The sequence below is a fragment of the Balaenoptera borealis genome (genome assembly GCF_965194805.1).
Source record: "Balaenoptera borealis genome assembly, chromosome: 17".
In the NCBI taxonomy this organism is placed as follows: Eukaryota; Metazoa; Chordata; class Mammalia; order Artiodactyla; family Balaenopteridae; genus Balaenoptera; species Balaenoptera borealis.
The window spans coordinates 34,196,365-34,212,032 of NC_138876.1; the positions used below are offsets into that span (position 1 = coordinate 34,196,365).

General features: G+C 35.4%; 1 protein-coding gene across 7 annotated transcripts in view; it reads left to right on the top strand.

Moving 5' to 3' along the window:
* The window catches only part of UBR5 (ubiquitin protein ligase E3 component n-recognin 5), a 141,362-nt gene that overhangs the window by 80,145 nt on the left and 45,549 nt on the right, over nt 1-15,668 (top strand). For 5 of the 7 annotated variants that reach the window (XM_082364182.1, XM_082364184.1, XM_082364187.1 and 2 more), the window contains 8 exons: nt 1,636-1,846; nt 2,800-2,926; nt 6,885-7,036; nt 7,475-7,570; nt 7,938-8,061; nt 13,591-13,688; nt 14,491-14,639; nt 15,133-15,224. In XM_082364182.1, coding sequence (XP_082220308.1) covers nt 1,636-1,846; nt 2,800-2,926; nt 6,885-7,036; nt 7,475-7,570; nt 7,938-8,061; nt 13,591-13,688; nt 14,491-14,639; nt 15,133-15,224 — 1,049 coding nt within the window. The remainder of the gene's footprint in view (nt 1-1,635; nt 1,847-2,799; nt 2,927-6,884; nt 7,037-7,474; nt 7,571-7,937; nt 8,062-13,590; nt 13,689-14,490; nt 14,640-15,132; nt 15,225-15,668) is intronic. The other 2 variants (XM_082364185.1, XM_082364183.1) reach the window with 2 other exon arrangements.

Genomic DNA, 15,668 nt, shown 5'->3' on the forward strand with positions numbered 1-15,668 from the left:
TGAGAGCCCATGTACTGCCCAGCAGGTTGGAGATGAGAGCTCCCTGTAGAGTAGCTGCTTCAGCCAGATGACTGGCTGATTGCTTGAAAACATTCTGTATATCACAGCAGTGTGCAGCAGAATATCTTAATTTTAGTTATTTTTAAATGTACTGCACTTTTTATTCTTTGGGGAGACTTTGACATATTCTCTCAACGTATTGATTAATGCATACTTGCCACTAGACTTTGGCAAATTTAGTCTTATGTGGCCCACCTCATATTCTTGAACTGGAGCTTGCAACTTACGGGGTCACTTCAGGATCATAGTTAGTTCCACAGTCAGAATGGCTTATCTCACGTGTGTCAAGTACTGAAAACAATTTTTTAGCTGTATTTTCTTGTGCCCTTCTTCCCCCATTGTTACTTCCTCTCATCCCCGTAAGGCTGGGGGAAGGGATGGGATACCTAGGCAGTTTGTGGAGAGCTGGCAAGTTCAAAAGCATCTCTCTTCTTTCCTTTGTATTCCCACGCATTCTTTTCCCACCTGCTTTCTTCCAGTTCCCAATTTTAGTTAAAATGAACAAATTTGCTTGTTTTCCATAACTAATGCTTTACATTCAGTCAATTAAATATCCCATAACTATAGTTTACATTCTGAAAAAAGTACATTTGAACTCTTTGGTCTATTTATGCTGTGTCTTTGTTTAGGCTGCTACAGACAGAGTGGCTTATAAACAACCGAAATTTACTTCTCATAGTTAAGGAAGGTGGGAAGTTCAAGATCAAGGTGTGGGCAGATTCGGTGTCTGATGAGGGCCCTTTCACTGGTTCACAGATGGCCATGTGTCCTCACACAGTGGAAAGGGAGAACTCTGGTCTCTTAGTCCCCTTTAAGGGCAGTGATCACATTCATGAAGGCTCCACCCTCACGACCTAATGACTGTCCAGAGGCCCTACCTCCAAATACCATCCACACTGGGGATTAGGCTTCAGCATGAATGGGGCGGGGGGGAATATTCCATCCACAGCATGCTGTTTCTCAGGTAGAAGATGATATAAATACTTGATCATTACTACCATGTCTTTGACAATGGAAGTACATTAGTTGTCACCTTTGGGGATTGTATCTGTCGTTATTTCTGGGGGGAGTTGAAGGTTTTGGTTTTCATGTACCATAGTGTGATGTAAATGTAACCTTAAAGAGCACAAGAAGGTGAGAATAAGCTTGGAATAAAATGTATACCCTATGCTTAATTGGTTAACAGTATTAATAGGGTTCTAATTTGATAGTTATATATGATGTAAATAAGGGTGCTGTATAAACTATGATCTATAGGTCCAATCCAGCCACTCCCATTTATGCATTGTATATCTGGCTGCTTTCCTGCCACAGTTAGAGTTGAGTTAGTTGCAGAAGCTGAAGATATTTATTGGTCCTTTACAGAAGGTTTACCCACTCTTCCATTCCTGTCAGTTGTATTCTGTGCTTAAGGGTACCTTCAAGTTCAGCTTCTTTTGCCAGGCCACCTTAAATTGTCTCTATGTATCTGCAGAGCTGATTATATTATTGTGTTGGCCATGTGAACTTTTTGACATGTGTAATGTGCTATATACAAATTCATTGAAGTTTTTTTCCTAATTTGTCTGAGCACAGAAACAAACCTTAATGCAGCACATCCTACGCTGTGACTATGAGGCCTGTCGACAATATCTTATGAATCTTGAGCAAGCGGTTGTTTTAGAGCAGAATCTACAGATGCTACAGACATTCATCAGCCACAGATGTGATGGAAATCGAAATATTTTGCATGCTTGTGTATCAGTTTGCTTTCCAACCAGCAATAAGGAAACTAAAGAAGAAGAGGGTGAGATTAAGAACTGTAACATGATCTTTAAGAGGAATTTTGGGCAATTTTGAAAATATAAAAATTATTAAAAGAAAGAAAATCACTGTAAAGAATTTGTATGTACTTTTACTTTGCTTTGTAAAATCTAGGAGTCTCAGAAGGTAAAAGTGCCTGTTAGGATGAACATGTAACATGAATAAATAAAATTTTTATCAATGTGTTTCTGCTGCCTTAAATTCTCATTTCTCTGTTAAGTACAAACTATATATATGATACTTTTAAGAGCTTTACTGATTTTATAATTGCAGGTGACTTTTATTACCATGGGAATTATTTAGCAAGTTAAGTCAAATTATATTGAGGCAACTTTTATCCCAATTTTCAGAGTGTAGAGGGAAAAATAACCTAGTGAGTTGTTAGATGTTTTTGGAAAAGTAAATAAGGTTTTTGCCATAAATTTTTTAATTGGCTAAGTGAAGGGGGAAACTGAAAACCTAAAGTGCAACTGTGTAATTCATAATGGTTTTCCTTATTTTGAATTCTGCAGATGATATTCTGGTAGCTATGTTTTTGAACAGTGGTTTGCAAGTTTCTGACCTTTATCTCGTTATCATTGACTGACTAAAGGATTATAAGTAGTGTATAAACTAAGACTGAGGTACTGATATGTAGGCCTTTTCTTCCTTGGTAGTGAAAGCTAAATTTCAGCCTACTTGTGAATAACCTTATTTTTTATCTTTGGGGGTTGAAAAGTAAGGCAGAATAAGGAAATAATTCACATTAAAAGGTCATAGTTCAATCTAGCTTAAGTGTTTGTTGCTCTAAGGAGGGAAAATTAAGCTGTTATCACTAGTGTGTGAATTAGAATACTAAAACACTTAGCAGTTAGCATTTAATGGCTTGTACATACTTCATCTCTTAGTTATTTTTGAAGTTTAAATTGATCCTAATTTTTTTCTCTTATGTTTCAGAAGCAGAGCGCTCTGAAAGAAATACATTTGCAGAAAGGCTTTCTGCTGTTGAGGCCATCGCAAATGCAATATCAGTTGTTTCAAGTAATGGCCCAGGTAATCGGGCTGGATCATCAAGTAGCCGAAGGTAATGTGATTTTTACCAGGAAAGTTTAATTGGTGGAAACGTAATCCAAGTACAGAAAGAAATGTATCTCTTTCCTATCATATGCATGAATTGGTGGGTCCTTTTGTTTTGTTTTTGTTCCTCCCAATATCAGCCTGGGAAAAATACCTGACAATATCTAGCTAAGAGTTTAGGTGTAAAACAGTAGGACCTAGGATCCTTCAAAAATTTGAGGTAATTTAGACAAGTAGTTCAAACTTGATTCTTTGTATGTGTTTTAAACTCATCATTCATGTTTCCTAGGAAGTTATTTTCTTTAGTTGGAGAACAAGTAATATAATAATTGAAAGAACCTCAATCTTTTATTTTCAGATTGTTTACTTAGCTCAGTTTCTCAGATGTCCTAAAGATCTGGGAAGAAATGAAAGGCTGATGTATATTATGAATGTTTGGTATTTTAAATTTTCAGGCTTTCTGAGTTGTGGGATGGACACTTTATAACACATTAAAAATTACTAGATGTTTGAATAGATGAAGACTATAAAGAATTCAGGATACAGGTGTTTGTAGTTTTTTTTTTCCCCCCCGAAGGAAAACACATTTATATTAGACATGAGAGCCAAAATTCTTGGATACTTCACAAATCATTAATGGAAGCACTGCTCACTGTGCTAATGTGATAGGTTGTAAAGTCTACTTAAAACGAAGACACTCTTTTGCTTATTTTCTGTTCTATATTCAACTTTCCCTTTAAAAATGATTCTTCTAAAATTGGTTCCAACTTGATAGCTTCCCAGGTTCAAAAACATCCTGAAGTGAGGTTTATCAAAAACTATTTATGGGTAACCAAATTATGATTTAAAATAGTACAGAAACATTATGTAGACTATGCAAAATGGAAATTATCATTTTTTTAGGACTACACTAGGCAAAATGTTTGGTCTAAAATGGAAAGCAACTTAAATTCTTCATGAAGAAATTAGTGTCTGAATTATTTCAGGTATTTCATTTCCTCAGGGAAAATACAGGTGCAAATCAAGTTGGACTCTGATATGGTTGGTCCAATGCCAGTGCTGCCATCTTTTTTTCATGTAAGGATTATTTTGAAGGCAAAGACTAAAAGGAGCTTCAAGAGTGGGTGATGTGTTGCTCACAGAAATAATTTGCAGAGTAAGCTCCTTTGAGGCATTTGCCGAAGATTTCACTGCAGTGCTCTTAACCAGTTCAAACTCAGGGCTGCCGGTTGAACAGATGAAAGCACAGGAGTCTTATTATCCACGCCGGGCAGTAGGAAGTCCACAGACTCTGCTTCATTGAAGTGAAACCCTCCTCTAGCCTACAATGGATTTTCTAGGCGATACCCCTTGATGAGTATGCAGGCTGGGATTCATGAGCTGTAAGCTCAAAACTGATGCAATTTCAATATTGAATGGAGTACTGTTAAATGCCTTCAGATGATGATTTGACTCAGAAGTTTTGTTATGTGACTCAATAGTGCCTGAGTACAAAGGGCAGATTTAGTGGAAAGCTTGATTGATGCATCTGATTGCAGGTGTATGTACTCTAGAGATTATTAATCTGGAAGACACATGACCTTCGCTTTTTTGTCACAGTGGTATGTTTGAACATGACTGGATTCTAAGGCTTCTGTAGCATGGATATAACGTGCTTACAAAGAGGAAATTACATCAACCTTGAATTCTTCCATATTGTCAGAAAATACGATGACTCCAGGCAAGCCTATACGAAGAAATGTCAAAACTCTGAATCTTAGCAGCCAAGGTGGTATCTCCTCAGTATTGTCCTCAGCCACTGAGGATACAGGTGAATCTTCATGAATTGTGTACAACATCTTGAAGAATAATTTTCTTTTTTTTTGTTTTTTTTTGTTTTTTGTTTTTAAAGAATCTGTATGAGGAGCTGGGCATTGTACTTAAAAATGTTCCCAAGACCTAATGAAGAAAAGAGGTAGAGGACAATTTTTTTAAAATGACAAGGAATGACCCCCTCATATAATATTGAATTGACTACATCACAACAACAAAGTTGGGAGTTTGCAAGTTCAAGATGAGACTATGGTCTCAATTTATCTTCATTTATTCTTAATCTGCTCTAGGCCAAAGGTTGGAGAATAGCCCATATATGTTTTGTTTGGCCTGTGCAATGTTAAAATTTTTTTTTTTTCTTTAAAATTTGAATGCCTTTAGATGAGCATGTACGCCTCTAGTTTGCCATGATCCCCTACTTCTTACACCTGACTGCCCTTTCCTCAGTTTATTTTACTTTCCAGGCCCAGTAGGCATTGTGTTTGCGACCCTGGTGTAAGCATTCTTCTTGATAAGCCCAAAACATGCATTTATTTTCAGGTTATTTGCAGTGCCTCCCAATTATCGCTGATTTTTTTCTCTCTGTGTGTTTTGAGTAAGACACATTAGGATACCAAGTGTCTATGTTGAGCTTATTTACAATTGTGTAGGAGCATCACAGTGTGAAGTCACCCAGGTGTGTGCTGTTAACTGGTAAGGAGCCTGCCATGCTCTGTGGGTGATATCTTGGACAGGGAAGTGACCTTGACTGAAAGAATCATAATCACTGTTCCCTGCTCCCCTCCATATTATAAAAATTCTTGAACTCAGATTTCTAAATTGGGAGAGAGAAGACACCGATAACCATAAAAAAATTAACTATAGGTATTTTTTAATAGTGCATACTATAATAACTAGTATATTTTTTGAGACATTAAAATTTACTTTGCAGAATCTTCCAAAAAATGTTTCTCTTCCCAAAGGTACATCATCATACACAAGCCTTATAAAATAGATGGGTTCCTGAAAGTAGCTTCTAAAAGAAATTTTTGTAAATGCGTTTTAAAAAAATTTTACTCATAAAACTGAAAATGTATTGCTATGGAAAAACACACTTACCCTCGGATTAAATAATAATTAGAGATTCAAACATTAATACAGATCTTTGTGAATTACTTATTTGCAGACATATAATGCTCACCTGGTAAGGTGTTAGGTTTTTCACATCAGAAATGTCATGTCTTTGGGATTAAATCTGCCTGGGAGAAAGCAGTCCCTTATGTGTTGCCGGGCCCTTAAAATTGAATTCTTACTCTTTATTCATTTAGAAGCTCTAAAGTTGTGGCCAAGTGAAAGGATTTGCCTTATGTGCTCTCTCTTAATTGCTGCTAGTTTTTAATGTGTTAATTTTGTAGCCTTTGTAAGCTTTTATTCAGAGGTATAGATTTTTGTACAGGTAGTTTACTAGTTCCCCTAATGAGGTCTGTGTTTGTGATTATTTCTTTATCTTTTTAGCGATGTGCACACCTGTATAGCAGGAGAAAAAAAAGATCACGCCCAGATATTAATCTAACAACACATTTTACAAGCTCCAGTTTCATTCATTAATTTCCTTGGGATGAAGTTGTACTGTTAAAAAAACTTTTTTGTATAAAAAATAAACCTAAATTGGTCTTTGTTTGAAAACTACTTACTGTGTGGATATTAGTTCCATTGCTTTTGAGATCACAGAAAAGGGGTTTAGTGGGCTAACAGTATTGGTTTTGTGCTAATCAGTATGTTTTGCTAATGTCTACTATTAAACTTAATTCTTACTGATGCTAAACAGGGGACAGAATTTTTTTTTGTTTTAATGTTCAGCTGTTCATTTATCTTAACTGTATGAAAGATTATTTCCTAATCTTAACTTCACCGCAACTTTTGTTCCCGGTGCTTAAGTTTCTGTGGGAGCTTAATATAGTGGTTTTAGTGCTGAACTGGGTACTAGGATCCCCCAGTTGCATTTCTATCCCTTGCTGACTTACTCTGTGATTCCAGAATTGGCATTTGTACTTCTTTCCTGCCTGGAGTATTTGCTTGTAGAACAAACTTTCATCTCAGATGAGAAGTTCTGTGCACCTTATCCTTACACTTAGACGTGGTAGTGAGCTCTGATTTTGTCCATGTTCTTCTAGTTTGAGATTACGGGAAATGATGAGACGTTCATTGAGAGCGGCTGGTTTGGGTAGACATGAAGCTGGAGCTTCATCCAGTGACCACCAAGATCCAGTTTCACCCCCCATAGCTCCCCCTAGTTGGGTTCCTGACCCTCCTGCAATGGATCCTGGTAAGATCTGTTATTTTATTAAGTGTTCAACAAAAAGACAGGGTCGTGAAAGAAAAGAAATAAACATTTCAGTGGGATATTTAGAAATCTGAAATCGTTAAAATTAGCATAATGAGTATTATAACTAGCTTACGTAGATTTGGTTTAAGGTGTTTGTAACTTAAAAATTAAAATTCTAGAAAGTCTTGTTAGATATCCCTCTTCTACTGAAATACATATTTCTATACTGGTAAGAAGCTAGCTAGTAATATATCAAGATAAGTCAATAATTTGCCTAGTGGATTCCTTCTCTTATAGTTTGGGAAAGAAGCATCCACTTAAGCCTCTGTCCGATTTGACCTTTGGCTTGCAGAGAAAAGCCTTAAGGCCAGTTAAAAGAACATGTTAGGGATATGTTGCCTATAATGATGTACATCCTGCTGTTCTGTTTACTGAAAGATGGTGACATTGATTTTATCCTGGCCCCTGCTGTGGGATCTCTTACCACAGCAGCGACTGGCACCGGTCAAGGACCAAGCACCTCCACCATTCCAGGTGAGAATCTCTACTATTTTATCTACCTAGGCATTTGGAAGATAAAACTAAACACTTTGTTATATAGGTTTCTACAGATCTACACTTTATCTCAAGGAGACTTCTTGGCTTGAAAAATATCTAATTCTGTGAATTATCTTCTGTATATCAGTGAAGTTGTGGTGTGTATGTGCATATATTTCATCAGTTGAGATTTATAAAATGTGTTAATGTGTTTAAATTCTCTGTAATGAAGTTATTAATTTGTTACCAATACTAGAATATTTTTCTGGTGGTTTATTTGATAGATACTTGGTATATTATTCTAGAATAGTCTTTCACTCTGTTTTGTACACTTTTGTTACCAAATGGATCTGCTTAATTACAGGTCCTTCCACAGAGCCATCTGTAGTAGAATCCAAGGATCGAAAGGCCAATGCTCATTTTATATTAAAATTGTTATGTGACAGTGTTGTTCTACAGCCCTATCTACGAGAACTCCTCTCTGCCAAGTAAGTTTAATATACTTTTGATATGAAGATTTAGCTTTACTCCTTTTACTGTTAAGTTGATCTTGCAACATATGGAACAACAATTATCTTAATTGAATTTAAAATTTATCAGAATCTAGCATTGTATTTTCTGTGTTACTAAGTAAGCTCTCTTTAGTGAAAGAGGCCTTCTCAATATAATACAGGGTACACTAAATGAATACAGTTTGATTTTATGTTAGCTTGATGAGGGTGTATATTTATATGTTAAAAAGATCACAGTATAGTTGCTCTCAAATGTTGAATTCATAAATTAGTTTTATCACTGTCACCTGGAGAGCTTTAAAAATTATACACATTCTTCCCCAAGCTGTACACTAGAAGTATAACTCAGCAGGTCTGAAATGGGGCCTGGAATCTGTATTGTGAAAATCCAAGGATGATTCTTATGGTTTCTTTGGAAATCTTGACTTACGGAATCATCATGAGATCATACAGAGCTTGTGATAAGTATTCTGTTGTAAGTGCTCATTAACCGTTAATAGGTTACATCTCCACCTGCAGCATGATTGTTTATCTTCCTTTACAAACTCATAATGATGAGTGTTTTTATAATAGTTATTAATCTGTGCCAAGCTCTTATTTGCATTAACTCTTATTCTAGATATAACTGTCTGGAGTAGATAATATTATCTCCACTTCACATTTGCAGCAATGGGCTTAGAGGTTAATTAACTTGCCCAGGCTCACAAAACTGTTGAGTGGCATAGCTGGAATTCCAGCCCTGGTATGTGTCTTTATTGCAGAACTGGGACTCCCAGCCTTGACCCTTATGTCACCTTCCCTATTTAGTACAAGAAGGTGTTATGAGTTTTTTTATTTTTGAGGGTGAGGGAGTTTTCATGTTTAAGTCTTACTGCCCTTTGGATGAAAATGACCAAATTTATGAAATTATGATTTAATGAAGGCTGCCCCAGACTAGTAAAATAAGTCATTGGATTATAAATAGAGTTATTACGACAGAAGCATCTTAACTAATTTATTAGTGGTTTGAGGCATAGATAAAAATGGTTTATATACGGATACATACAGTATATCTTTCTGTTTTTATTTTCTCAGTTGTCATTTTTTTTTTGCATTTATGGTGTTTTTAAGCATATTATCTTTGTATAATTTCCTCGTGGTGGTGTCTAAAAAGTTATTTTATGTTCTTATTCCCTTTCTCTTTGTTGTTAATCCATTTTATATTTCTACAGTTCATTTCTATTTCACTAGTCCTTTATTTTAGTACCCTCACAGTGGTTGAATTTTTCCTCCTTTATCTAAAAAACATATAAAATACCTGGAAAACACCCAATATGCCACTGTATTAATAAGCTGATGTTACTAGGAGAGGCAGTGTTCTTTTGCCTGACTTTTAGGTAGTAAGTATAGAGATGATCAAACTGGCCCTTTTTGCTTTTTTATACTACAGATTCAGGAGAATTTCCTAGAGTTGCTAACACAATTTCCTAAGTGATGTATCAGTGAATTATTTACCATGGAGATGACTCAGTAAGAAAAGGGTTTTTTCTTCTTTTTTTATTGAAGTATAATTGACTTATTATGTTAGTTTCAGGTGTACAACATACTGATTTGATATTTTTTTACATTACGAAATGACCACCATGATAAGTTTAGTTACCATCTGTCACCATAAAAAGTTATTACAATATTATTGATTATATTCCCTATGCTATCCTCATGACTTACTTATGTTATAACTGGAAGTTTGTACCTCTTAATCTCCCTCACCTATTTCACTCATTCTCCTAACCCCCTGCCCTCTGGCAACCACTAGTTTGTTCTCTGCATCTATGAGTCTGTTTCTGCAAGAGGCTTCCCTTTTCTCCACATCCTCGCCAACACTTGTTATTTGTTGTCTTTTTTGATAATAGCCGTTCTGACAGATGTGAGGTAGTATCTTACTGTGGTTTTGATTTGCATTTCCCTGATGACTAGTGATGTTGAACTATTCACGTGTCTGTTGGCCATCTGTTGTATGTCTTCTTTGGAAAAATGTCTGTTCAGGTCTCCTGCCCAGTTTTTAATCAGATTGGGGTTGTTTGATGTTGAATTGTATGAGTTCTTTGTATATTTTGGATATTAATCCCTTATTGGATATATCATGGGCAAATATCTTCTCCCATTCAGTAGGTGGGCTTTTCATTTTGTTGGTGGTTTCCTCAAAAACTTTTTAGTTTGATGTAGTCCCGTTTGTTTGATTTTGCTTTTGTTTTCCTTGCCTGAAGAGGCAGATCCAAAAAAAAATAAAACTAAGACCAGTGTCAAAGAGCATACTGCCTGTGTTTTCTTTTAGGAGCTTTGTGGGTTCAGGTCGTACATTTAAGTCTCTAATCCATTTCGAATTTATTTTTTTATATGGTGTGAGAAAGTAGTCCAGTTTGATGCTTTTGCAGTTAGCTGTCCAATTTTGTCAACACTATTTATTGAAGAGACTGTCTTTTCGCCATTGTATATTCTTGCCTCCTTTGTCATGGGTTAATTAACTTGCCCAGGCTCACAAAACTAGTGAGTGGCATAGCTGGAATTCCAGCCCTGGTATGTGTCTTTATTACAGAATGGGGACTCCCAGTCTTGACCCTTATGTCACCTTCCCTATTTAGTACGAGAAGGTGTTTTGAGGTTTTTATTTTTGCAAGTGTGGGTTCGTTTCTGGGCCCTCTCTTCTGTTCCATTGATCTCTGTGTCTGTTTTTATGCCAGTACCGTACCATTTGATTAGTATAGGTTTGTAGTACTGTTTGAAATCAGGGAACATGATGCCTCCAGCTTTGGGGTTTTTTCCCTCAAGATTGCTTTGGCTGTTTTGGGGTCTTTCATGGTTCCATATAAATTTTATGATTATTTGTTCCAGTTCTGAGAAAAATGTCATGTGTATTTTGATAGGGATTGCATTAAATCTGTAGATTGCTTTAAGTAGTATGGTCATTTCAGTAATACTAATTCTTCCAATCCATGAGCAAGGTTTGTTTTTCCATTTCTGGTCATCTTCAATTTCTTTCATCAATGTCTTATAGTATTCCACATATTCCAAGTACAGGTCTTCTACCTCCTTGATCAGATGTATTCCTAGGTAGTTTGTTATTTTTGATGCAATTGTAAGTGGGATTGTTTTCTTAATTTCTCTTTCTGGTAGTTTGTTTTTAGTGTATACAAATGCAATAGATTTCTGCGTATTAATTTTGTTTCCTGCAACTTTACTCAATTCATTTATTCTAATTGCTTTTTTTGGTGGCATCTTTAGGGTTTTCTATATGTAGTATATGTCATCTACAAACAGTGATACTTTTACTTCTGTCTTTCCAGTTTGGATGCCTTTTTGTTCTTTTTCTTATCTAATTGCTGTGGCTAGGACTTAAAATACTTTGTTGAATGAAAGTGGTGAGAGTGGGCATCCTTTTCTTGTTCCTGATCTTAGAGGAAATGCTTTCAACTTTTCGCCTTTTATTATGTTAACTGTGGGCCTGCCAATATATGGCATTTATTATGTTGAGGTATGTTCCCTCTGTACCCACTTTCTGGAGAGTTTCTATCATCAGTGGATGTTGAATTCTGTCGGAATCCTTCTCTGCTTCTACTGAGGTGATGATACAATTTTATTTTTCAGTTTGTTAATGTGGTGTATCATGTTAATTGATTTGTGGATATTGAACCATACTTGCATCCTGGGATAAATCCCCTGCTTCATCATGGTATATCATCCTTTCAGTATATTGCTGAATTTGGTTTGCTGATATTTTGTTGAGGATTTTTGCATCTGTGTTCATCAGTGATATTGGCCTGTGATTGATTAATTAATTAAAATGTTTTGTGATGTCTTTGGTTTTGGTATCAAGGCGATGCTGGCCTTGTAGGATGAGTTTGGAAGCATTTCTTCCTCTTAATTTTTGGGGAATGGTTTGAGAAGGATAGGTGTTAACCCCTTAAATGTTTGGTAGAATTCACCTCTGAAGCTGTCTGGTCATGGACCTTTGTTTGTTGGGAGTTTTTAAAATTACCGATTCAATTTTATTACTGGTAATCATTCTCATATTTTCTATTTCTTTCTGATTCAGTCTTGGGAGATTGTATGTTTCTAGGAGTTTATCCATTTCTTCTAAGTTGTCCATTTTATTGGTGTGTAATCTTTCGTAGTAAATCTCTTATGATCCTTTATATTTGTTTGATGTTGGTTGTAACTTCTCTTTCAATTCTGATTTCATTTATTTGAGCTTTTTTCTTGGTTGAGTCTGGCTAAAGGGACACATAATTGTGTTTTGGAGTAAACAGAAGGGAGAAATGTGTATGCTACAGTAAGCAGCTTCATGAAAATGAAGTTTGAGTAGAACCATGAGAAATAGGGAGAAGAGGGAACAACAACATGGAGAAGTATGAATATTATGAGAAACAGTAATTCATCCAATTCAGAGTGGAGGATTAGAAGAGAACAACAGCCAGTGGATCTGAAAAAAATAGGTTAAAATCACTACTTCGGTCTCTGTTCTTTGGGCTTGAACCCTCTCAATAATGGCCTTTGTTAGATTGTAATAGTATCAAAATGGGATTTTAAGAATAGTAATGAGATGGTGGTATAAAAGAGATGAAAATAGGCAAGAGTAGAAACCAGAGTCAAGGCTATGTTTTATATGTCTGTCATAGCCTTTAATATGTGTGTTGTAATAAACTGAACTCTTGAGTTGTTGAAAATGGAAAAGAAAGATTAGATGCAGAAGTTTAAAAATTGCTTTAGAAGGAATACTTTGTGAAGAACCAAAATTTTTGTCTGAAGTTACTTGGGACAGTGATATTGTTGGGTGACATAGATAAATCAGGTAGAGAGCAGGTTTGCGGAGAAAGATGATTTGAGTTTTAGACACGTTGAATGTAAGATACCACTGGGAAATCCCAAGTAGGCTTATCAAGTAAACAAGTGTAGGTGTTGGAACCGTATTATTGTGAGAGAAGTGGTAGTTGCTATGGCGGAAGAGAGAGAGAGGCACAAATGGCTGAGGACTGACTTCTGGGAAATGCGAGGGGTCTAGGAGGAAATAGAAATTCAGTGAAGAATGTTTAAGTACATTTTAAAGAGGAAACTCGTAATAATAATAGCTAACACTTACTGAATACTTATTTTTTGCTAGGCACTGTGCTGAAACCTTTTAAGTAATAATTCATATAATCTTCCTCACAATTGTTTGAGAGAGAGCCTGTTACTATGCTCACATCTAGAAAGTATTAGTTTACTCCAGAGCCCTTGCTGGTCTATTCTTTAGTGTCACTAAAGCCAAGAAAGGAGAGCATGGTTTAGAGAGACAAAGGTTCCACGAAGTGGCTTTCTTAAGTGAGATAATATGAGGCCAGAAAATACCACCGATGGTTTTCTTTGAATGGTGAGACATTATTTACTAAGACAAAACTGTTTTTTGTTTCATCATGAACATATGTTTCTTTCATAATCAGGAAGGAAGATAATTGATAATATTTTTATATACAATTGTTCTCATTTTAGGGATGCAAGAGGTATGACCCCATTTATGTCAGCTGTAAGTGGCCGAGCTTATCCTGCTGCAATTACCATTTTAGAAACAGCCCAGAAAATTGCAAAAGGTAATTTATTTCAAGTTCTGAAAGGGTTGCTTATTTTTTAATTTGAATAGATTCTCTTCTATAATTATTCAAACCTAATTTCTGTATATGGAAATGATACTGATTAGAAACTATCAAGATAATTCTTTTGCTTATGTGTATGAAATTCATATGCTTATACTTTTTTCAAGCATATTGTACCTTCTAACTTTCCATCAAAAAGCAGCTGGTATAAATTTCCTTAAATTAAAAAAAAATTCCGTAATGGATTGTAATGATTAATCTTTTGAAAGTAAAGATGGATCACTGTTAGAACCTGTCCACGTGTTAATTCGTGTTAGTGATAAAATTTTATGGAAAGAACAGGCCAGAAGTCTTACTGTTCTTTCTGACTTGGATTTACTACCTAACAGAAAGCATTAAGGAATATCAGTTCCTGCCATCTAGCCTTTAAAAGATTTAGTAGTTAGCTTTTAAAAAATACTGGCTATGAATAAATTATGTGATTGTCTATAATTTGTTAAATAGAGCTAGAACTTGAATCTTAACTGCATAACATAGAGCTAATGACTCAGAAGGCTGATGTTTGGTGTACTTGTATTGTCCCCATATGTGGTTATGATATAATTACACTTTGCTTTACTTTGCACCAGAATTGACTGGATTTCCTTGCATTGTTGACTTTGTATGTCAATTTATTTTATTAATATATAGTAGTTTCTTATTTATACTGTGTAAATGTTAGAGCTTTTCCATTTGAGGAAAGGAGTAGATGGCTGTAAGTCTTTTCTTGATGTATGAACTATGTTTTTAATCTTTTTAGCTGAAGTGTCCTCAAGTGAAAAAGAGGAAGATGTATTTATGGGCATGGTTTGCCCATCAGGTACCAACCCTGATGACTCTCCTTTATATGTCTTATGTTGTAATGATACCTGCAGTTTTACATGGACTGGAGCAGAGCACATTAACCAGGTAAGTTATTTTATATTTCCCTATATTTATGCTATCTAGGTTTTCTTTTCTTCCCTTTGACCATCACTAGAGTTCTAGTTCTTAGCTTTGGAATTGCAAGTCTGGTATTTCCTTTTACTCTTGAGTTATAAAATTCTCCAAAGAAAATTAATTTGTATGTAATTCCTAAATAAATGAGGCAAAGGAGTTGACTGTTAACACCAGTTACGGGCTGTCATAAAAATTAGAAATCTTTGCTGGGTAGTATAATCTGATTCACAGCTGTTGATTTAGATTTTATAACTGTTATGCCTTTTTTGGATGATACAGATTATTTTTGCCCATCTGGTAATATTTAATTCCCATTTGTGTACCCATCTGTGACTGTTTCCCAGAGCACATTAATTTTGCTCTGCTGTTGTTGTGATTGAATTGTTTTAGAAAATACCAGAAATAATTATTGTGATGAGATATACATATCATTCTTCTAAAAATTATATCCTTTTAATTTTAGGATATTTTTGAGTGTCGTACGTGTGGCTTGCTGGAGTCCCTCTGTTGTTGTACGGAATGTGCAAGGGTTTGTCATAAAGGTCATGATTGCAAGTGAGTGTGATTTTAGTTTTCTTTAATATTGTAAACTACTTAGATTCATATTGCCATATTAAAATAATCTGTACTGAGTCATGCTTTAATTGTTTCATAATTCAGAAAGCATGAGGTTTTCTCAGGTTGCCCACGTTAAGCCAATGTGTGTATTACAACGTAGTTTTTGATTTAAAGAGTACTTTGCAATGTTTGTTTGCTAGTTCTAAGTACTGCTCTTCACATAAAACTAGTCTAACATGCAAGAAATAATGTGATCATACATTGTGACTAGAATCAGTCTTTTAAGAAACATATATACAGAATGTTTTTGTCTGTGTTCTCCAGCCAAAGTCTCAGGCCCCCTGTAGTAGGGTCTATTAGCAGGAAATCACTGAAGGCATTAAGGGAATCATGGTTTGGCCTGTGCCTTGTTTACTTCTTAAACTAAATGTAATAACCTTC